This window comes from Nothoprocta perdicaria, unplaced genomic scaffold (assembly GCF_003342845.1).
Source record: "Nothoprocta perdicaria isolate Ctin4 unplaced genomic scaffold, notPer1 scaffold_1, whole genome shotgun sequence".
Lineage (NCBI taxonomy): Eukaryota > Metazoa > Chordata > Aves > Tinamiformes > Tinamidae > Nothoprocta > Nothoprocta perdicaria.
Window position 1 is genome coordinate 5,977,916 of NW_020454093.1, and position 25,016 is coordinate 6,002,931.

At 40.8% G+C, this 25,016-nt stretch overlaps 1 protein-coding gene across 1 annotated transcript in view; it reads right to left on the reverse strand.

Moving 5' to 3' along the window:
• The window catches only part of MAST4 (microtubule associated serine/threonine kinase family member 4), a 91,234-nt gene that overhangs the window by 26,698 nt on the left and 39,520 nt on the right, over window positions 1-25,016 (reverse strand). Inside the window, exons 5-11 of the mRNA XM_026036818.1 lie at window positions 23,212-23,369; window positions 21,844-21,919; window positions 20,240-20,449; window positions 17,913-18,014; window positions 13,765-13,897; window positions 10,215-10,282; window positions 7,898-7,983 (exon numbers count right to left, since the gene is read on the reverse strand). Coding sequence (XP_025892603.1) covers window positions 7,898-7,983; window positions 10,215-10,282; window positions 13,765-13,897; window positions 17,913-18,014; window positions 20,240-20,449; window positions 21,844-21,919; window positions 23,212-23,369 — 833 coding nt within the window. The remainder of the gene's footprint in view (window positions 1-7,897; window positions 7,984-10,214; window positions 10,283-13,764; window positions 13,898-17,912; window positions 18,015-20,239; window positions 20,450-21,843; window positions 21,920-23,211; window positions 23,370-25,016) is intronic.

The following is a 25,016-nucleotide window of genomic DNA, read 5'->3' on the forward strand; positions in this document are numbered from 1 at the left end:
AAGGGAAAGGGAAAGGGAAAGGGAAAGGGAAAGGGAAAGGGAAAGGGAAAGGGAAAGGGAAAGGGAAAGGGAAAGGGAAAGGGAAAGGGAAAGGAAAGGGAAAGGGAAAGGAAAGGGAAAGGGAAAGGGAAAGGAAAGGGAAAGGAAAGGGAAAGGAAAGGGAAAGGAAAGGGAAAGGAAAGGGAAAAGAAAAAGGAAAAGAAAAGGGAAAAAAGGGGGGAAAAGGCTCTCACCCAGCCTTGGCTCCCTCACATCCCTCCCAAGCTCAAGGAAAAGGTAGTTAATGAACTCAGTCCTTCAGCTCTCCTCCCTGCTGGCTTCATGCCTTCTGCCTGCACCTCTGCTCACCCCTTCCCTCCCATGCATTTCTCTTCTCTCCACCCCTTCCTTACAACACTTTTCCTTTGCTTTCCTGTATATTCCATATTTACACTTTCATTCATTGCTCTCTCCCCTGCCAGCCACTCTCAGCTTTTTAATTTCTTGCAATTTTGTCTTCTCCCTAGTCAGGGCTCTTAGTTTGCTCTTGGAACAGAGCAGTGAGCCCTGTGGGTGCCTAAAGCCTTGATCCATCAAAGAATATTTTATGAACCCACAGAACTAAGCAGATTTCTGGGCAAGCAACTCCCTGGCAGCCTCGGGCTCTGAATGCACAGCTTTATCAGAGCTTTAACCTGGACATCATGTCAAGATGAACTTTTGGAAGCCAGCTATTAGCACGTGCCTAGCAATACTGCATCTTCATAATCCCTTTGTCATTGCTACCATATTCATGATGAAGAACCTGTAAGGCTGAACTATTCAACCATTCCCTACATAAACATGTTGGTCTTGTTTCTCCAGGTCTTCAAAACGCATTCCTCAGTCTATTAATCATGGGCAGATAATTGTATATATTTCCACCAGAATTCAGCAATCCATAAAACCTTATTAAAAAAGGGAACTGTTTAGTTCAAGGTGCATCAGAATCACAAGAAGATGTCATTATCTCTATTAAACACATATATATATATACACACAGTTTATACTAGACAAAAGAAATTTTTAACATCTTCAACAGATTTAAGTTTACATTATCATAAATTTAACTTGCATCCTATTATTGTTATAAACTTATTTGCATCCTTCTCTGTGTACCACAAAGCAAACAGGATTTACGTTTTACAGAAGAGAAAACTGGCCTGGAGAGCAGCACGTGACTCCTGCCGAAGCCTTCCGATCTTTCACCAACACTCTCCAAGTTCACAGCACTTCAGCCATTCCCAACCTACCAGTCCTCTGACCACATCGTAGTAATTGCATCCCATATCCACTGAGTACAAGTGCCTGCTAATACTGGGAGCAGTGCTGACCCAGAAAGAAAGCTTGGTGAAGGCTGGTCATTAGTTTTCAGTGGTTCTGTCCAGCTACTTTGGAAAATGATGCTGCCTTGCTGTCTACTTCCTTGCTAACTCGTTCCATCTTCTCAGAAGGTCAGAAATGTGACTGGCAATGTAAGAGAATGCCCTAACAAAATTAAGGTGGCATCGAGGAAGACCCGCTGTCTAAGCCCTTTGCCTTGCAAGGAGCATCAGAGCACTGGAAAACCTCGCTCGGCTTCTGCACCTTGGTCACTAATGCTCAGCTCATGACTCTCAGTGTATTATAAAGACAACTGTAATCCCAGGATTCCTTTAATACAAAACCAATATGCTCTTCCTAGGACACTCACCTACCCTGTCCAGCCCATTCAATACCCCCAGCAATCTGCCGCCGTTGCCTGTGCAGCCATGGAGCAGCTTTGTTGTGGCCTCCTATGTTTTCTAACAAATCATCTGCTTTCTCAGCTCCCCCTTACAATTTACATAACATGGCTAAGAGATTTCTAAAACTCTCTCATAACATGGCTAAGAGATTTCTAAAACTCTCTCATAACATGGCTAAGAGATTTCTAAAACTATCTCTGCAATTTCCCTGTACAGGCACTAATATCCTCTGCTTTGCTGACCTCCTATTCCATCACAAGTTTCCATTTCAAGTGAGGCCCATTCATAAACTTTGGGATTGTCCAAATAGGGCCTCCTTTCACTTCTGACATAAATCATCTTCTCCAAGCTGAGAACAAAAACTCTTTAAAATACCTTTTGCTAGGCACAAATGTAAAACATGGGTACATGTTTCTGAGGTGACAAGAGAAATAATGACTGGGTGTCTGAACTGTCCCAACTTAAATCTTACAATGCAGATCTCTAATTTTCCTTAAATTATTTATCAGCTTCAGACCTAGTTTAAATTTCCTTCAGTAACCTCAGTTTTTAGTCCTGTTGCATAATCTTGTCTGCATTCACTGCTTGAGGCTAACATAGCTGTATCACTTGGTTTGTCCTGATTCTCTGCTCTCTTAAAGCACCTTGAAATCCTTGTGGAAACACAGGTACTGTGTTTGTTACACTTGCTGTTTAGAAACTATACCTAACCAAGAACTATGCTTCATTTCCATAAGCAATATCCTGACTGCTAAATTGTGCATTATCCTGGAATTAGTTCGATTTGTCACCAGCCTAGTGGAGCATCTGTGAGCAATGGTAGGACAGTCTGATGTTTCTGCACTTCACACAGATCCTGGTCATCAAAGCACCTCTCAACTAGTCAACACAGGAGCAAAATGGTGAAGCTCCTGCTCAGATGTGCTGAGCAAACTCAGCAAGAGCTGGTCTGTATTTGCAGAAATGCTCAGAAAACAGTGATGCTGATGTGCAGCTTCAGGCTGCTGCACATCCACGAAGGTGGCAATTCAGGACGTTCAGCACTGGAATGTTCTTTCTCCACCACTGGAGACAACAGCAGTAGCTCCTGCTGTTAGATGCTCACATACAGATTAGCTAGAGAGGAAGGTAAGGCACATGGCCTACAACACACTGGGAAGGGGCACTCACTCACAGCAAAGTTCTAGTAGTTGCAAAATCAGTTCAAAGTTCGCCATTTGCGTTAAGTCTGCAGTAAATTTCAGAATATTTAAGGTTGGAAGGGACCTCTACAGATCATCTAGTCCAACCTTCCTGCTCAAGCAGGCACACCTAGAGCATGTGGCACAGGGTGGCATCCAGGCGGGTTTTGAAGACCTCCAGAGAAGGAGACTCCACAACCTCCCTGGGCAGCCTGTTCCACTGCTCTGTCACCCTAACAGTAAAGAAGTTCCTCCTCACCTGGAGACGGAACTTCTTGTGTTTCAGCTTGTGGCCATTACCCCTCGTCCTATCGCTGGCCACCAGTGAGAACAGCCTGTCCCCTTCCTCCCTGCATTCTCCCTTCCTGAACTTATACATATTAATCATATCCCCTCTGAGCCGTCTCTTCTCCAGAGAAAACAGGCCCAGCTCACTCAGCCTCTCTTCATACGAGAGATGTTCCATTCCCTTAATCAACCTGGTTGCCCTTCTCTGGACCCTCTCCAGAAGCTCCACGTCCCTCCTATACTGGGGAGCCCAGAACTGAACACAGTACTCCAGGTGCGGCCTCACCAGAGCTGAGGGGCAGAATCACCTCCCTTGACCTGCTGGCAACACTCCTCCTGATGCAGGCCAGGATGCCATTGGCCTTCTTGGCCACGAGGGCACACTGCTCACTCATGGTTAACTTAGTGTCAACCAGGACTCCCAGGTCCCTCTCCATGGAGGTGCTTTCCAGCAGGTCGAGCCCTAATCTGTACTGATGCCTGGGGTTATTCCTCCCCAGGTGCAGGACCCTGCACTTGTCCTTATTGAACCTCATGAGGTTCCTCTCTGCCCAACTCTCCAGCCTGTCCAGGTCCCTCTGGATGGCAGCACAGCCCTCCGGAGTGTCGGCCACTCCACCCAGCTTGGTGTCATCCGCAAACTTGCTCAGGGTGCATTCCGTGCCCTCGTCCAGGTCATTGATAAACAAGTTGAACAGCACTGGGCCCAGCACTGACCCCTGGGGGACACCACTGGCCACAGGCCTCCAGCTGGACTCGGCCCCATTTATGACCACCCTCTGAGCTCTGCCATCCAGCCAGCCCTCGATCCACCGCACCGTGTACTCGTCTAGCCCACTGTCCCGGAGCTTCCGTATGAGGATGTTGTGGGAGACAGTGTCAAAAGCCTTGCTGAAGTCAAGGTAGACAACATCCACGGCTCTCCCCTCATCCAGCCAGCCTGTCACCCCATCATAGAAGGCTATGAGGTTCGTCAGACATGACTTCCCCTTGGTGAATCCATGCTGACTGCTCCTCAGCAGCTTCTTCTCCGCCATGTGCCCGGAGATTCTCTCTAGGATGAACCGCTCCATCACCTTTCCAGGGACAGAGGTGAGGCTGACCGGCCTGTAATTGCCCGGCTCCTCCCTCTTGCCCTTTTTGAAGACTGGAGTGACGTTGGCTTTCTTCCAACTGAAGATGCTGAATATAAGATCCCCACAGCACAAAAATCACTACTCTCTGCTTTCTAAGCTGCACTGTAGAGCTAAAGGCTTCTAGTGAGCAAAGCCTTTTTACTCCACATGTACCAATCAGAAAAGGGATAGAAAGAAAAGAAATGTTTAATTTAATTATGGTCCTTTCAGAGGTGCTGCTACTTAAGTGAGGCTACTTATTTAAGTGTTGCAAGCTTCTCCCCACTCCCCGACCCTTCCACTTCTCATCTGGTGACTAAGGTACAGATCTGACTGATAGGGGTGTCACTTTGTAGCTGGGAAACTTCCTTAGTCCAATTCTAAATACAATTGCACAAGAGAGGGTGCAAGAGGAGACAGAAACAAGCATCAAGAGTTGGGCAGCAGCAGCTTAAGCCAACACAGCCTCTGAGAATTAACAAATTTATCAGGCAATGTCATTAGTCAGGATGTCACGTGTATCTTGATGTTGTAATCTTTGCAGAAACAAAAGCATTCCATGCAGCTCCAACAGCAGCACTGTATTTTTGCTTTAAGCACATGTGCTTATATATTAGTAAAGAGAACCTGTTCTAACACTGTGCTCTTCCCTGAAATCAAATGTAACCTCTACTTTATCAGCTGGTTCATGAAAGCAGCATGATACCAGCTGGAGGGGTTGGAATACCTATTCACTCCTGAGAGCTGAAACGATTTGCAGGGGAAAAAATAAATAAAAAATATACTATGATAGCAGTACAAGCATAAAATTTGGGAATGACAAAAAGTTTGGGCTGCCTGGAGAAGGAAAAAAAAAGTCACATAGACAGCTTGTGAAACCTTTAATGACTTGGCCAGCATCCTACATGTTTACTGGTTCACAGCTTGTTTAACTCCTTGTATATTCCCAACCATTCCCATAAGTCCGATACACCTCATCTACTATACGGTCATTTAATAGCACCACAAATGGGTTTACCAACCAATTAAAAGCAGAGAATTGCTTAGATATTTACTCCAACTTGCACAAAACTAATGGTTTATATTTAAACTCATCAACTTTAATGTATCTGACAAATCTCTGCTCCAGCCTGCCAAGACCAACAATTACTCTGTCAAGCAGGAAAGGCTTTCCACTTCACTAATGAAGGCAGAAGCGCCACAGGAAAATCAAAGACACCAGAGTATATGACTTTTTTTTCCTTTTTAAATTGGTTCAGAATTAAACCCTCCATTTTAACCTTGAAATAAATAACATATTGCAGTATCATACTAAATCTTATCCAGCACAAAATATGCTCACTGATGTATTTCTGAGAATAAATCAATGGAGCGCAGGCAGAATTCACACCTATTTAGGTTACTTCAAAAAGTCAATGGCTTGGAAAAATGCAAGAGAAGAAAAAATGCAAGACAGAAGAAAAAAAATCGTTGTATATAACAACAATAACTTTTATACTTGTAATAAACTGCAATAAACACCTATGGGTTAGGTTATTGCTTTGTGTTAGCAGAGAGAATAGATCTTGTACAAGTATTCTCTGTTTTATCAACAGGTTAGGAGGAGCCCAGGTAATAGTGATGTTACAGTGATGTTGCTCTTTAAATCTGATCATACATTTTCAGTAATCAACTAGCAGGTGTATGGTATTAATGCAAAAAAAATGCTTAACACTTCCCAAAAAAATGTCAGCTTATAAATGTCCCTCTTATCTGATATACTAGAACAGAAATCTTCAAGCATATAGATACCTAGAGGATTTAAGAGCTCAAGCCTTCTTAGCTATTAGCACTCTTAAGTGACTTGCTCCTAAAGTCTGTGTGCTTAAAAGATTCCAAACTTTTTAATATGTTTTTTTAAAAAGCCTATATTCACACAGTTCACTGAATTTTGCTCTACACTAGTCACTAGTGGGTTACATCTTTCTTTCTCGTTCTTGACATTTTTTTGCTTCATTCAATCATTCATCATTCCTTTGTTGTTTAAAAAAAGAACAATGAAATTCACATGATGTACGGAACAGTATCCCACTGAAACTGAGGATATTTTCCATTTCTAATAATGTCACAGTGTAAACCACAGCACAGTATAAAGCACAGTCAGAAGTGGGCCTACTCATTTTCAGTTTTGACAGAAGAACAATAGCAATGCAAACAGAATCTGGACACATTCCAAACTGTTCAACCTAAATTAAACCTTTCCTCACAAAAGCATGAGTGGGGCATTCAACTTTGACTGCACTTGCATTGTTGATTTTGTAAGTTAGGTTCATTAAGGTTGGTCACATAACAGATACCTGTTTTCCCCTCCACAAACAAAGATTTCACAGGAAGACTAATCTAGCACGTCTACATCACACACGTCACAGTAAGCCTAGATTTTTCTTTTCCAGCTTTTCAAATTCTTACTTGTGCTGTTGTTTCAGATGCACAGTTGTCTCCAGCCTATGTTTCTTGCTGACCTACCTAGGCTCCTTCTGACTGCAAGATCTAAGCAGCAAGAGTCACAGACCTATGGAGCGTGTGCCTCCAAGCAGCAAGCTCCACATCTCTGGTCTCAACACGTCCTTCCGCATCCCTTCCCTCCTTTCCCCTGCTCCCACCCATCCCACGACTACTTGAAAGTGGAGCATATCCAGCCCCTCAGACCTCTATTTCTCCTACAAGTGCCAGCCACACACAGCTCTGCTCATCCTCCTCCAGTACAACCAAGAGCAACCGGGTAGCAGATGAAAGAGGGGAGAGATGGGATGAAGTAGCTGCCAAGGGAAGGAGAGGGGGATGTAGCCAGTGAGAGGAGTAGCAATAGCTACAACCTGCTAGAGTTTTAGAGAGTAAATAGCATACAGTAATGAGTTTGCTTAGGAGAAATCCTGGGAGGATCAATCCTAGAAAGGTGAAAGAGAAGCCTTTAAATTTCAGTGCCAAAATTTCAATAGAAAGAGCACAAATGCTTTATCTTCAACATCCAGGGACTCTTCAAAGAGTGTGCAGCTCTACCAGGTTATTGCTGCTCCCTATTCAATCAGGAACACTTAAGGTTCAGTCTTATTGAGCTGCTGCCAGAGAGAAGCATGGCTGCCATTTTTTAGGATAAAAAAGCCATATTTTTAGTATAAATAAGCATTGTTTTTTGATCATTTATATCCCTAGACATTAAGTCGCATTCTGTTTCACATTTGCAAAAACACCGATCATTTCCAGTGTTAAAAGGGTGACTTTAAAATACTCTTTAGATTTGTTCAGATTTTATCTTTGGCATTACACGATGACTACTTCTGAAGATTTTTTTTGTGATGTGATATTTAGTACTTTAATCCACTGCAGTGCACAGCAATTCATTACTGCCTAGCAGGCTTTTCAAAAATTCTCTCGTGAACTTTTAACTATTAGCAGCAAAACGGGCAAACAGAATTGAGAAAGTAGCAGAGAAAACAAGCTCCCTGACCTAAGCATCCCTGCAATAAGAAATAATGGGAAGTTTCCAAAACAAAATGCAACAGAACTGTTACGCTCATGGATTACTCACCCATAAGCTCCATTACTAATCAGCTTAATTGTTTCAAAATCGCTTTCCCGAGGTTTTCTCCGCAGCTTCAGTGAGGTATTAGAGCTCTGCAAAGTAACAGAGGAGAAGGAGCAAAGTTAATACCGTGTATTTTTCCAAAAGGAGGGAACAAACACAAATCAAACAGGCCTGGGCTGCCCACCCCAGCAAACCCCCTAGCTGCACTGGCAGCAGAGTGGTACAGAAAGGGAGCCGGGACCCCGCAGCTGTCTGCCCTACACAGGGCCTGCAGCAGAGTGGCCTGGGGCCAGAATGGCAAGGAAGCAGCAGCAGCAGCTCCCTATCTGGAGGGACGCACCCCTGCGAGCCCCGCTGAGAGCTCGCTGCCTCTTGCCCTCCTGTCTTGGTCAACCTGATTCTGGCGGTAGCATCTGGTGTAGATGAGCGCCTGTTTGCACAGGCCTGTACCTACTTCTGGTTAGTGCGCTCTGAAATGGCTTAGGATGCAGACACACACACACAAAATGAAAAATATGCAGTAATGAGAACCACTACTGAGCTCAGAGTTATCGTAGCTACTGCACCACCTTTTCTCTCCATTTTTAATTTATCTTATTAGATAAGATTTCTCGTAAATTAGAAATACGAGGAGAGAGAAGGAAGGTTTCCAAAACAATTCCACATTCCAAACCCACAAGATCTTTTTCAGGATGTTTTCCAAATTTCTGAAAGTTTTTTGATCTCTATCTAAGCAGTTGAGCTCAAATTAGATCTGGTTGGAACATTTTCAATGAAATACTTTTTGAAGAAACACTTCAATGCAAGAAGATGTAAATAGAATGAACTACGAAAGAGCGGAAAAAGATCATTTAAACTGTTTAGACCCTTTGCACAACAGTACTGAATTCTTCCTAATTTCACATTTATTATTTTAAATGATCCTCTGCGTCATTTTTCTGAATAATATTACCAGCCTCTTCCTATTTATTCCATTTATTCCATAAATGGATTGTTTACTGCACAAAAACACTTTCAGAAAATGTTTCTAAATATCCATTCTGTGTTTTTCTTTCCCAATTTCACTTCATCACTCCTGCATTACTTGCACTGCATTATCATTCCTTTATTTAACTTTGATATTTGTGTTTGCACAGCTTCTTGGCCATTGCTGAGCTGATCTGTACATACTCTCTCTCCAGTCTGCACTTTTAGATTCTCCTTGTACTTACAACATTTCCCTTAAATATTTCTGTTATTACTTACTTCTTTGCAACTTGTCAGTATTCTTCCACAATGCTACGGACAGGTCTAAAATGGTCCTTTTAACCATTGTGAAAATGAACCAGAGCAATAAAGGAACCACCATAGCTCTGGAAGCCTTTAAAGGTAGCATTTTGCCCTAAAAATCAGAAATTATCTCAAGGTGACAAGACATCTAGCAGAGAATGATATCTTCTCTGTAGCATACCAGAAGGAGCCTACCAGATATCTCGTGGCAGTATGTTAAACTGCACAGGCCAGTTAAGTACCACTGAGCTTCCTATACACGGGTTCCTTCTTTCTATCAAATTGCAATGAAAATCTACACTCAAATCTACACTCAAGTGCTGTTGCAGGTTTATTCTCTTGACTAACTTCCAAGGTATAAGAGCAGGGTTTGGGGTTTTTTTTTTTGTTTGTTTTGTTTTTACATCATAAAATTCAAATCCTGCAAAATAATTAACCCGCTCAAGTCCACCAACCTGTTTTCCCTTGGTCTCCCTCAACAAGCACCTGACATAATAACAGAGACCCATTATTATGCTAAAATATTGTCAGACAGATTCAGATGGACCATGGACAATTTTTCTCATGACAAACTGTCTGTCTTGATCAAGACTACTCATTAACTAGCTCACTTTCTCCTTCTCCCCTCGACATGGACTGGCTCTCTTAACAACTTGATAACTACCTGCCTCTGTGAAAAATCTGTCTGAAATGCTGCGTTTTTAGGAAAGGATTTGCAACTCCTTCACCAAAGGCAAGTAAATAACATTAAACAGAAATAAAAGAAGCAGCAGCAAAACAGAAACAAGCTCAGCATCATAAGCACACAATAACTTTACAGACACTACAGATACTGCTACATCTAGAAAAGCAGGCAGAAATTTCTTTGTTGCTAGCTTTCTACTTGCCGTGCACCCTGGTGCTAGTTTGAGCACTGCTCTGTTCTTAACATTTACAGGCAGAACATTCAGGTGGGGGCAATGAAGAACATGTTATGTGTTCTTCCATTACATATCCTTTATTTTTCTCTACTCAGCTTCAACGAAAGCAGAACTGTAACAGGAAAACTTACACTCATGGATTCATCCATTTCTGGAGTCTCTGCTGTTCCATTGTCATAGTTAGCTAGCTGAGCTATTTCTAAAAAGAAAAAGATTAAAAATTTCACTGTAAAATATGTTAATTACAAAACTGAATTAAGCAGAAAACCCAAATCTGACAAGGGTCCTCTTCTAGACCGGTTAATAAACATGCTGTCCTAGCTATAGCACTTGCTACATAACTTTTGAAGTGTCTTGCAAAACTAACAGGACAAATCTCATGGCATAAACAAAGAATTCCCCACCTATGAAACCTTCCATCAAATAATTCAAACAGCTATATAGCAACAAAGAGCAATATTGATGTGGCTGCTGAAATAAAGCAATTTTAAGTGATCTGTATGATATAAACATTAGGGGATTGACAGCACTAATTTGCTACGACTTCACAGTCACTAAAGCTTTGCTAAAGTTTCACAGTTACAGTTAATATGCTTAAAAAAGTTAAAAAGTAAGAACTTGTTGTTATCCTATCCACTCTTAGCCTCCGCTGCAGAGTTGCTCAGTCCATTCTGCTCTCAAGGGGCCCAATAACATAAGGATTCCTTGGCACAGTAAGAGCTAAATGGGACAGCTGCTAGCTAAAACACTCTTGGAAGCTGAGTATCACTTTAATTATGTACACAGTTAATTACATACTCTGCAGAGCCAAAGATACCCATCAATTCTCAATTATGTCCTGGGGATCGGAGACAGGACTGCCTGAAATTGGTAAGGTGCATTTTTATTGCTAGCACTGCTAACTGAATTTGGGAATTTCAAAATAATTGAGTTCACAGAACTCACTATACTCATGAACAACAGATTAGCCACACAGGTAATTGTGTTGGAATAGTCAAAATAGTATAAAATAACTCACATACGTGATCATTACACAAAATACAAAGTTTGCAGTGTGTAAGAATCTGAAGGACCCAAAATGTTTCTTTGAAAAACAAAACAAATATGGTTTAAAAGTTATAACAGGTAAAATATTGAAAAAAATCTGAATATAAAGTAATTAAATAGTGAAAAATGTCTCAAACAAAAATAAACAAATAAAAGAGAACCCAAGCAAAAACTATGCAGGCCAAGTTTTGAGTTGCAGTGAATTTTACTGTCATATCACAGTTCTGTAAACAAAGAGCTTTTAAAATAGAAGTGTTGATGAGACCTTTATTTTATGGGTGAGAACCAAGCAAGTCAGAATAATACACTTTGACAGCCTTCACAACTGAAATTACTTTCATAAATAGCGAATTAAAATGAGCCATTTTTAAAGAGAACCTCTGCAAAATAATCACTATCTGAAAAATACTCATTACGTGCAAGCGGTAGGTAGCAATGGAATGGAACCACGAGTCAGCTTTTGAAACGCGGAGCCGAGGAAGCACTTTGTAATGCCTGAAGAGATTTTCAAAACTCATCTAAATAACATTAAACATCTGCCCCGTTTTCTCTCATTGATCTAAACCACTTCTGAAGACTCTTGATTCCAAAAGGTAAAGATGGTCATTTAAAACCTGTGGGGAAAAATTCCTCCCCAGGAGCTTGGAGAAAGGCAGCCACCAGTCCCGGCTAGGTGATGAATGTGCTATGGTGTCACTATCGGTGTGGTATAAATGTATCTGGCATGATCTCCAAGCTCCACACGCACCATTTCCCTCGGAAAGGACAGGGCAGCCCAGGCAGGAAACCAAGGAGGAGGGCAGAGAAGGGTCTGGAGCAGGAAGGGGGTTCTCTGCAGGGAAAAGCAAGAGCCCCAACACCAACATTTACAACAACTGCGGGTGTAATTCAGCAGCCTGCTTGGAAGTCCATTTCAGTGCTTTAGGACATCCACAGCTTTGGAGACTTTTTCTTTTTTTCTGGTTAAATCTTACTTTTTTTTTTTTTTTTTTTTTTTTTTTTTTTTTTTTTTTTTTTTTTTTTTTTTTTTTTATTAGTCTCCATACAAAGAACTTAAAGATCTCTTGCAAAAATCATCTCCATGTATTTAAATACAGATATTTTTAAAAATACAATCGATTTTGGTGTTTTCAAATATTTCACTTTCTGGATGATTAATTTGAGGGCATAAACTAATAACACCATTCTTATTTCTGCATATGTAATGTCCTTTCACACAGAGCTGTCAATCTAAAAGCAGAAAGGACCACTGCAGAAAAAAACATAGTGATTTATACTGTTGTGAACGCCATTTTTTTGTGGGGAGGCAGGAAAATACTAATATGAATTATATGACCTGAATGATTTCAATACAAATCCACATATACATCAACCTTTAAAATGATACACAAAATGTAATTGCTCCAAACCTCAAGTGAGCTAGAAGTCAGCTATCTGTTACTGGGGTTACATTATGCCCCTCTGAAAATAACACATAGGCTGTTCTTCTCACAGGAAAAATATTTCAATTATCCTGGGATGTTTTAAAGTTAAAGTAATATTTATCAATATTTAATTTATGAAATGCATTTATAAGATGTGCTCTAGACAAAATAGATATATAAAGTAAATATTGTTTCGGTGAACAGTATCATTTATTATTTATATGCAATATTTGTACCCAGACCTCATCCACAATAAGCTATTTAAAAAGATTCAGAGAGGACAGATTCTTTACTCATGCTGAGGAGCCCTTTTATCCAAGTGATCATAAACATTTTAATCAGTAAGATACAGTTCTAGCAGTAGAATCAGGGTCAATAACACTAACCCCTCAACCCACACTCCAAATTATGTCTTGCATATTTGATCAGGGAAACTTATGGACTGTGCTTCTAGACAGACAAACAGCTCTTCAAATCCTGCAGACACCGCTTTATCTTGCAGAGAATTAATTCTTTATCCTTCCCATTAACATTAAAAAATATAAATATATATAAATTGTTTTCTAAATTTGTCCTGCCTTCTTGCTGTGTTCTGAATCAAAGCAGAAAGTCCTACTACTACTCTAATGCGTTTTTCATACTAAAAACATACAATTTTGACTGAGGGCATTCTGTTGAAGAGACAGGAAAAGGACTAATAGAACTGCATTTTTCTTTTAGGTCTTTTAACATAACATTAGCACAAGTCTATAGCAAAAGGCAGTGTAACTGAATTAGACCTACCTAAATTCCTGTTAGTACTAACTACATATACTGCCCAAGTTGAACAGAAATGCCTTTTAACACTGAGGAGAGCACTGAAGGGCTAAGAAAGGTTCCTCTCCTTTTCTTTTATACTATACTATATATACTATACTATACTATGCTTGGATAACACAGTGACCATTGAAATCTCAGCCATACCCAAAACGCAGAAGTTACCTCTTCTGGTTTCCGCAGCACTGCAATAATGCATTTATGAAGGATCCTCACACCTGAAATTGAGGCAGCCTCTCTAACTCCTCTGAGCTTGTGAACAGACTGTGAAGGTTACTGAATGACTTGTTCTACTACAGGCTTTTCTTTCACTTTTTGAGATACATAGTAGCAGAAGGATCAAACTCACTGAGAGCATCTGGGAGTTGACAGCTGCATCAGGAAGAGCACTTACCTTCCAGCGGATCTTTATTTAAGCCCAGCTGGCTAATAATGTATCGAGGAATGTCTGTTTTAATACCTTGCCCCTCTTTAGCATGGCCTTCAGCTGCTTCCAGAAGATAGTAAAACTCCTCAGGATCAAATTCCTAGAAGGAAATCAATCAATCAATCAATCCCCATCAGTCTTCGTGCGGAAGCTGAAGCCTTAAAATCCAATATAAAACTTTTCTTTGCTACTTCTATGGTAAATATTTGATATTTCCCTCCCAGAAAACCACCATATTATTCTCTTGCTAACAACTTAGTATTCCTTTCACAATTGCTATACAAGGTTAACATGCTGTAAGCAATGCAATTTCTAACTGTTCTCACAGAGCACTATTTTAGAGGTGTAGGAAGCTCTCTGCCCTCCAAACTTGCCATTATATTCAGAATGAAACGACCTATAACTAACAGTGCAACAATCAATGATAAGATTTCACATACTGAATACTGCTCCCTGCTGCTACTTACATATAAAAATCTCTTATTGAAATAAACCGTGCAATTATATTGCTCTCTGATTTTACTTCAAAGAAATGTTTTGAAATTTTAAAAATCAATATATATGTACTGTGTTTTATGGGAAATACAATTAAATGAATTTTTAGTTTTAGAACCAAACTGAAAATACTAAGCTGTTGAAAACAGTTATTTGAATTCCACTGATTCAGTATTTCCAAATCAGGAAATGAGACATTCACCTTCAAGGACCTTTGCCTAAAATGCAAGCCTTACAGAGTCTCTCCCAAAGAAAGGGGGAAAAAAAGCAAAACTAACAAACAAAACCCCCACACCTTCAAACCTAAAACCTTGCCTCTCAAGTCTTCTGCAGTTTACTACCTTAACATACAATAAAAATGGAAATAATTGAAATAAACTAGGGAAAGAGACTTTTTTATTATTATTTTAAAATAAACTCTCACTAACGTCCTATCTCCTTGTATTAATTCATAATTAAACCTGAAAAATATAAACTCTTACACAGCCCTGACACTCTTCAAATGTTCCTGTCTACCACAAATCAGAGCAGGGCTACAAACACCTTCTCAGGGGAAGGGGGTTATGAAACACGGGGGCGCTCTGCTGCCACAGGCCGCGCGCCGGCCCCAGTGGCTCTGTCCAAACCTCCCTGCGGAGCCTCTCTGCAGAGCCCGTGCTGGGCCTGCCCGGGGCCTTGGCCGCCGGCCGCATCCCAAGGCTCCCGGCCTGGTCCTCGGGAAACACAACAGCCCACCCCAAAGACACCTTGGGAAATGAGGGATCAAGTTTTCAGCTTGGGAAATGAGGGATCAGCTTTCAGCTTGGAAGCATCCGAACTACCAGGAGAGAATTAACCAAAATGAAGTGCCTTGGAATTTTCAGTCTTGTGAGAACAATCTGGCTTTGGTTTTTTCATTTTCTATGAAACAATCTTCATCTCTAGCTCTATCACAACGGATTTTCATAAATGCATAAAATGCCCAAACACTCCTTATTAGCTTAAAGTCTCAAGAAGTTGCTAAACTGCCTGGAAACCTGACCTGAGTGCTAAACGTTCAAAGCTCTTTTAGCTCTACTTGCCTCATCTGACATGTTGTGGCCTTGCCCAGCCGAACCACTTACACCTACTCGCTGGCACCCAGGAACACTGCAAGGATGTTTGCCAAGACTTCCCTTCTACCTTCATCAAGAAAACATTTTCTTCTCCTTACCTGCATTGGTGCCGGAAATATTTATAAAGCTTCTTCTCCACTTGCTAGTTAAGCCAGACTACTTACAAAACAGATGCTCTGATCATGAGTACACACACACACGCGCGTGCGTCTAGAAGCACAAAATTTACTTCCCACTCTATTTTTACATTTATGTTTCATTCTCACATACATTCAATGCTCCAAATGGAAGAAATCTTTCTAGATTTGTCAGTATTTGGTACAAACGAACAAGCAAAAGCTTCACTCGCATGATTAACAAATGAACACAAACAAGTGCTCACATATCATGCACACTTGAGCTAAGAGCACTAAGCAAACTGAAAGCTCTGCCTTAAGGTATCTGAAGTTCTTGTGATAAAAACACTGAGTTTATTTCTTACAGTGTCATAAACTTGCTTACAGAAGCTAAAGTTATCTTACCTAGTATCTATTTCAGACAAACTTTCTAAAATATAAGTCAATATGATTTAAAAATTTCCAGAGGGATACTACCAAAACCCAACAACAGTGCTTTCAGTGTCCTTAAAAAAAAAAAAAAGATTAAAACTATTCCAGTGACATTTATGGGGTAGGGTTTAGCATTTTCTTGCATTAGAAACGTGGAGATTTTGATGGTTTGCCTAAACTGTTCCAAGCTACCCACCTCTGAAGTAGCATACTCTGTAGAGACTTGTAAAATTGCAGCTAAAATCTCCTGAAGATCTCAACCAAAATAACACTACTCTGAGGGAGGGAGCCGCGCTGGCCTTCTCTGCGACTGCTCTCTGCAAAGCTGAGCAGCTGAATGCAGGAGGCACCAGATGTGGAGAGGGAGCCCAGCTCGTGGCCTGCCCCTCTGGCCAGGTGAGCAGGCCCAGCGAGCGGAGGCAGAGGCCAAGCAGCAGCTCTGTTGGCAGCACGGAAAGACCAAGGAAGGATGCCAGGATCAAACCTCAGCAGAAACTGGGAAGTAAGGGCAGGGAGACTTGGGCCAATCAGCTATAAAATTTAGCATTTTGAGGGAATGAACTATGGACAAGAAGGTCCCTAGGAGAGAACTTGAATTAAATGGTTAAAAGACATTGATGAAGTCAGGGTCAAGACTCAGAGAATAAGCAAGCACTGGAGACGCAGACAGCGTGTCACAGGGAGCATACGTCTAAGCCACAGGGTAGCCACAGGCTAAAACGTTGTCCCCATGTGTGACAATAGGGAAAGGCAAGACAGATCTTATGAGAAATCAGGGAAAAGGCTGAAGAAAAATTATGTGACCCCTGAGAACAGTATGTTTGAGGGAACAGGGCAAAGAAAAAATGTTTGTGGCTTGGATTCAACAGCAAAAGCAGTACATGCTGAAGTTTCTTCTACTCTCGAGGACCCGAAACTCTTTTTTCTTCTCCAATCAGTCACCTGCTGATTAAGAGCATACACCTTATTTTAGATTTCTTCTGAACTTCAAGTCATGAACAAGCTGCAACTGGGAATACTGAGACATGATGTTTCCAAAACAAACCAGAGTCAGCTCTCACCCACAGCTGAGCTATCTAGGTCACGGATTAACTGTGCCACAGTCGAGGAGCCGCCGCAGCCCAGAGCCAACCAGGCTGGAAAGACTCACTAGCTGCAAGGCAGTTAGGCTGCTGCCAGGCACCAGCTGAGCCCAGCAGCAGGTTAGCAGCTCCCACACGAGCAGAAGCCAGGCCAGGCTCCAAGAGCTACGAGCAGCGTCCATACCCCGGACTGGCACCGGCCAGCACGGTGCTCAGCTAAGGCAGCTCGGGCCTCGCGCCAGGCCCGGGGACTCACCAGTACTTACATGGTATGTGAGTGTCTAAACGCTCTCCCGAGCACACCGTGTTCTGTGCGGACTAATTAGTGCCACCAAGCTACTCCTGCACGCCGGCTCGCTGCATGTGAGCAGCTTCTCACACCTCCGCCACGTGGCTAGCGCGGCACGGGGAGGCAAGGCACAAACACTCCTGTGGGATCTCACACGGGCTCACCTGTTTCGGCCACTTCAGTGCTACCCTCACACCTAACTTAGCTCTCCTTTATCATACAGCCCCAGTGTAGCTCAGAGCATCTGTACATCCATGTACTGTAACTCCCCCGCCTGCCCCGCTGCCAGTCAGGTGCTGCCGAGCTCACAGCGAGCTGCTTACAGGCCAGGCAGCAGCTGAGGAGTGAAACAGAACTCAAACTGGTAGGAGCAATGACGACAGGGGAAAAATCACCATGTAAATAAGATTCTGAATGCAGTCCACAACACAACCAACAGAAAATCTCAACTGGACTTAAAAACTGGACTGTTTTTAAGTGTTTGAACACTTAAAAAACAAAAATAACAAAAAAAAAGACACAGTATAAATGGCTTCCAATGCTAACTGATGAAGTGTCCCATTGCAGCAAGTAAAAAACCTATGCAGAGCAAGTAAGGAGTCCTTACCAGACATTCCAATAAGCGAGCAGGACGAGCAATAACTATCAGGATCTTTCGAACCAGTTGCTTAATAAATGCCAGTTCTCCACTCTCTGATCGCTCTTGAGCCTAAAAGATGAAAAGAAAGGGATAATTATTCACAAGCCAAGTAAGAAAAGTGGGATCGTGGGAAATTTGGGACACCTTTTGCAGGTTTTGAAGCATGCACTTCAAACAGCAACTCATTTTCAAAATGCCTGCTGAAATAACAAGGATTTGAGCAAAGCAGCAACATTATCATTTCAGACTAAAGTCATTCCTTATGTACAATTCTAACAGGAAAATAACAAAGGTTACTATAATTTCAAATGGAAAATTCCTCTTAGAATTTCAAATTTCAAGTATCTCCAAGTCGTAACTTAGTATTACCTATTTGGGATAAGAAGCAGTGTAATTTGAATACTCCCTCCCACATACACACAGACTCTGCAATAGGTATTAGAAGAACCTTAATCAAGCACAAGCATATTTATTCCATACGCTATATCCAAAGAGAACTCTCTTGTATACAAAACACCTGCCTGTTTTAATCACAGGCAAAATTTAAAGCAACTTCATATGGTTTTGTAAACATTTCAGTGGGTGCATGAGCAGAAAACAGAACACATGTTAAAGGAGCATGAAGCAATAAAGCTTTCAGATCCCCTTGACCTTAGAATTAAACAAAAATGTGAGCTGAACAGAACTGCTCAGGCCTCAGGGGAGTTACATAAGGCAGCCACAGCGCGCCCAGCAGCGGTAGGAGATGCAGCTCTCTGCACAATGTCACAGCTGGGAACTGGTAGCAACTGTATCACAAAAATCCCAGACAGCCCAGTCCCTCTAACTGAGTTGTGCAAAGAACAAGTTCTCTTATATCATGTTAGCTATTGACCGATATTCACAAGCCACTTTGAAAAAATTAAGGAATTTCATTGTTACAAAGCACAAAACTTGTATATCATATAAAAATTGTATTACATAACATGATGGGAATGATGTGCTTTGATTGATGCACTGTTGCACACAGCTTGGAAAATAACTCACTAAGCATTTCTTAACTGATCAAGCCAACCTACACTCTAAGCTCTGCTTACTGCACTGCCATTTTAAACGCATATAATACATTTTTGCTAATACCACCCAGAGAATCTTAATTTTCAAAACATGTTTCTTTATGATGCTGGTACAACAGAATTCAGGCAGCTATCTCCTGTGTGTATCCTGGCCAACTATGCCTGCATTTTGGCATCATAGAAATGAGTGTTTCACAAAAGGGTCACTAGTTCAGATTTCTTTTTGATTAGGTAGGAAAGTGCCATGAATCTTTCCTACTTGAAAAACAGAGTTTCAATAATCCAGAAATACTTCATTGATGTGTCAATTTTGGAACTGCTTTATGAAGGGGAAAAGTTCAAAATTTTGAATTTGTAGCTATTTGCTAAATAGAAGTCAACAAAAAGGAGAAGACAGAAAGAATCAAGCAAAACCTTTAGAAATTGCTCCTGCATTTCAAAGAAAGCAGAAGAAAAGACTTAAATTAAGATAGGCAGAAGAGTTTAACATCTCACTTGGCAAATTTCAAGTCAATATCAAATCTGCAGCTCTGGCACAAACTCTGGGTCATGCTGCACTGTCAATCACTGTGCACGAATCCCACACAAACAGATCACCTAACATAATCCTTCTTTTAAAGGACTTATTACGTATTTGCAAGTTACAACGACTTATGCCACAGTACATTCCCTCAGTTAAGTTCCAAGTTTTTCTTATCCATTCAGCTAATTTAAGGATTTTTTAAAGATACTTCTAAGTTCTTTTTTTTTTTTTTTTTTTTTGCTAGTAAGCTAATTAACTATGAAAGAAATATTAATAATATTTTAAAGAATTAAATAGCCTTTAGCTGATGGAAAGCTAAGGGTTGCTATGTGCTATCTCAACACAGTAGGCAATTAGTAGGGTTGTTAAAGTGAAAAAAGTGTGTGTTTCCGAATTTATCCCTAGCAAACAGAACTGTGAGTCTTCTCATTTAAGGCTTATGCGCACACTTCTCTAAGCAATTTATAACTTACAATGCGTAACATAATGCTGTTGTTCCTGAAATCTTTATAACCCATCTATCCCAGAGTAGTTCGCTAGGATACCTTATAGTCCTTGCAGTCCTGGTCATTATGCAGACTAAAATGACTATGAATAACACTTTGACAATTGTTTGAGTGCAACAGTCATGATTATTTCAAGGCAACAACTCTTAAGCAAACAGATTTAAATATTTTTTTTTCAACCAAAGATAAGAGTAATCTCACGGCTCATACCTCCTGGAGTAATTTGTCTAATTTCTGCTGTAATTCAAGGAAGTATCGTGACGTGATGAGGCCCTGGTGGGATTTATCCAAGCAGTCTCGAGCCAGTTCTATGATCTGATGGTGGGTAAAACTGAGCACTCCGTCTGCCAGGGGAAGGACGTTATCTGGAGAATGGTTTGTTATGATATCCTGAAGTCGTTCTTCCATCTGAGCTGTGGCCTACATACAAGGACACACATAATACAAAAAAATAAATCAACCTTTCCTGCAATTGTAACATCAAAGCGTACTGCTCATTTTACCACATTTCTGTGGGACCTAAGAAGATATTTTGGCACACTACACGAAATGGCAAGAGCAAAAAAAGAGAAAAATTAAAAAGAAAAAAATAAAGTGGAGCAAAATGTCAGATGGTATTTCTCCACATTACTGGTGCAAGAAAAGCAACAGCTAAGCACATCTTCCCTGATGTCTGCCACTCGGGACAGACGGCGCAACAGCCTCACGATCATCACAAAGCAGAGCTGGAGTAATGCCCGTGACAGGAAACCCTTAATTTCAAGTCAAAACAATAAAAAGGAAAACTTACAGAGGTCTCCTCTGTTTTGCTAAAACTGTAGGTATTACTAACCAGAGCATCCTCCTTCCTTTCAAATGGGTTTAACCTTGAAACTACTTCCCTGGGCAGGGTGTGAAAGAATATTAACCAATAAAAATGTAGACTCACAGATCCTGCAATACATGCACACAGGTTACTAGAAGTGTCTGCTTTACAGAACCAAATGTCTATTTCTCATAGAATTGCAGGTACTTACTGAAGACATTCCAATATTTTTCTCATTAAACAGTAACCTAACGCCTCCTCATATCTTGTTTGTATCTCATCCACTGAAACAAGTCTGTCATTTCACACTTCAGATTATTGCTCAGCCAGTATGTAAATCCACACAAACATCTCTTCATATTTCATGTCTTCTTTTTCCAACTGTATCAGCTTTTTTTTTTTTTTTTTTTTTTTTTTTTTTTTTTTTTTTTTTAATTAGGAAACATCAAACTTCTAGCAGCAAGAGAGATGTGCTCCTGGCAACACGCCTGCAAGTTGGAATTCATCTGTGCATCAGATCTCTGGACTTGACAACAACCTTTTCTTGCTTGGTATCTTATAGTGAAACCCTCATAACCCTCTACTGATCTTCACTATTAAAACAAGTAAATAGAGAATATTAAAGAAATAGAAGACTGACCACTGAAGAAAGGAATTTGAAGGTTTTTCAGTTAATGCTGCACAATACTGAGCAACAGAAATGCACTCTAATCTAATGTATACTTACTGCAACTATACACCATCAATTGAAACCAAATGTATCACAGCTTTCCAAACACCGTAATATATCACTGCTGTGATTCATTTCAAAACCAGTTCAGCTGCTTTCTCAACTGAATGTCCAGTTCTCAGCAGGGTTTTTCTTCATTGTGACAATAAGACCCTGGTAATGCTTTATAAAAGCCATTACAGGCTTGGATCATTAGTTCCCATAACAAAAACACCACTTTCTTAAAGCCTATGCTGCCTACTAGTTTAGATAAAGGGTACCTTAAATATAGTTCATTACCTTTGGGAACCTTTCTTTGTAGACATGGTTCATCATTATTATTTCATTGTCACAGCAGGCAGGAGAACGTCCAGGGCTGCAAACAAAGCAAATTATCCCTTTTTAACTTGTTCCACCAGAATCAGAGTCTTTCATATTTCCATACCATTTATTTGCACCAAAAGGTGGCATAGGCTTCACTGGAAAGTTACATTTTTCAACCAACTGCATGTTCAAGCAATCCTTTTCTACTGTTTTTGACCAGGCAATTAAGATTATTTCATGTGCTGGACCTCTAATTGTCTACATTCTCTTACCTTATAACTTCACCCCAGGATACTGGCAGTTTTGCACATTTGTGACATTACCTTTTCCTCTAAGGGGACATGAAGATACATATAACTTGTGAAAGCAATTACATATATATTCATCCATTTGAATGCAATACAATCAAAACAGGATAACCTGACCAAAATGCAAACTACGAGTTAGAAGTGTTGAGAAGAATTCAAAATTCTTGTTCTATTATTCATATTTTTAAAAAATGGCTAAAAAATTGAAAACGACATAATCTGCTTCCAATGTGACTGGCAAATAAAAGCAGCAACTTCCTACAAACAGAACAACACACACACACACACACACACACACACACACACACACACACACACACACAGAGGTTCCATCAATACCAGGAGCACTGTGCCTGAAAAAAAGCACAAGAGTTGCAGGAAAACAACTCACAAAAGCTACCCATCGCATTGCCTAATACAGGCAGTTATCACCTCTTTTAAAAAGCTCCATCTCATCTTTGCTGATATTCAGCCTGGTCTAAAAAGCACAGAGGAGAACCACAGAACAGCTGAGGTCAGAAGGGACCTCTGGAGATCATCTAGGCCAAACCTCTGCTCAAGCAGGGTCACCAAGAGCACAGGATCGTGTCCAAGTAGGCTCTGGATACCTCCAGGGAAGGAGACTCCACAACCTCTCCGGGCAAGCTGTTCCATAGAATACCACCGGCTTTCTCTGCCACAAGGCAAACCATTTGGTTTGAACTCTGGAAGCAGATGAGAGCTACAGCCAGGTCAGCAATGACTAGCTCAACAAGACACCTCACATGGATGGAGGTTATTAGATCCCTCCTTAAACCCACACCATATAATACTAACCACTGAAATAAATAAACAATGACCAAAATAACAATTTAAGTATTATTAAGCAATGATTTAAGAGGATTATTGTTCAGCCTCAGCTTCTTTACTTCTTGTATTAGATTACAGCAATTTTGAGAACAGCAATAATTGGTGAAGAGCCCCAATGTACAAAATTAGGAGGCATGAGAAGCACATAAATTTAGGCTCAACCACTATTTCCAGACAGGCAACTCACCTGAGGCTTCTGGACCGAGGACGCAGTGGAGTGGTCCTGCATCTGCTGTCACTGGCGATGCTTTCAGTGGTACAGAAATGTTTAGATAAAAAATGTAGTTCATCTGGCGTTGGCTGGTATGGTAACTGGTGTAGCTTCTCTTGAGAGGAACAGGATGACTGCAAGAACAGAGAAGATCAGAAGTTTCAAGAAATTGTTCACTGCTCATGAGCAAAGCCACTTCATTTATAAAGTATAACTTACTGTCCTGCTTGACCATCAGTTTGAAGTACACAATTAGTCTTGACTAATAATAAAACTACCTTTCTTATCTGGCTTCTCATAAAGGGCACCAAGCCCCCTGCCTGGCTGCTCTTTTATTGGCAGCAGCACAACAGCAGCTTCCTCAGAGCTGCATCCCAAGTGAGGGAAATCAATACGCTCCGATACTCCATGGCTCTTGCCCTACACTGCTAAGATCAGCAGGTAATATCCAGCCTGTCAAGACAGAACTAGGCAGTCTTCATAATTTCCTAGTCACTAATGTGTTAAAAAATGAACCCACTCAGAATACTGGGAAGAAAATATAATTATGACCCTAGACCTTGTGAAGTCTTGCTTTAAAATAAAAAAAGTAGAAAAAAAAAACCACTGGGAAATGTTAACTCTCACAGGACTGGGCTGCAGGGGAAAGTTACACGACATTTGAGCAAGTTCAAGTTAGTAAGGCTGCAGTATCTTGCCTTGCTGCAAGTGAAGCAGCACATATACCAGGGATTTACTGCAGTATGTTTGATATACAGTAACTTGTCAAGCCACAGTAATTTACTTAGGAGTTTCAGTCTCAGCACAATATTATGCCTATTTTGGCACACACATAAATAAATTCTTTCTTACCTGCCACTACAGCAGCTAGATGCAGTTAACCTTACGGCCTATGTCCTAAAGCCACACTCAACAAGTCAAAAGACATTCGTACCAACATAAGAACATAACTTTTGTTCCAACATAACTACCCAGTAGAGACCATCCCATAGGCCTATTTCTGTAAAAACCCATTTCTATCTCTTAGACTGCAAGGGATTCTGAGAGGTAGAGAGGACAATACCCTACATCATGTTTTGCCTTGTATAAGTTGTCAGAGAAGGCAGATGTAACAGGATTAAAGAGAAAAAAATGTTTCTTTCACTAAGGTTGCCCAGTTGCCTCAAGGCCATCACAGGCACAGACCACGTTTTCTTGAATGTTTGAACTCAGACCTCTTCTTTAGCTCTCATAACATTCATGAATAGCAGGTCCTTCAAATATTACTTAAAATTTAGCATATATTTAAGATACTTAACCTCAGTGCATCATAAAAAGGCAGCTTGCTCAGACAACAGGACAAACACAGAGCCAGTATCACCTAAAGCAGCCCCAAATATGAGAGTTCAACAAGCAATCTAGTCAATCTAGATTGCTTAAATCCCAATCCAGTTTGGAAACAACATAAAACTATTCCATGGCCCAGTGTACCCGCAACAATTGGTAAAACTAAGTGGCTGCCAAGAAATAAATGTAAGTTTATTTGCCACTTTAAAGTGGCAGACAGCAAAGGAAAAACTCTATGCCCATAGTTTGGAAATTAAAATCGTGTTCTGCTATGTTTCCAACACACAGCTTTTCATTTCCATTCCAGCAAAGTCTGTTTCTTACAACAGGGATGGGGTTGCTATAGCAATTACTTATTTTCTAACATAACCTCTTTTATGTCAATATATTTCAAGTGAAGAGCATCATATATTTGATCGAGTTCCAATGAGAGATGTCTACACAGGCACTGCAGG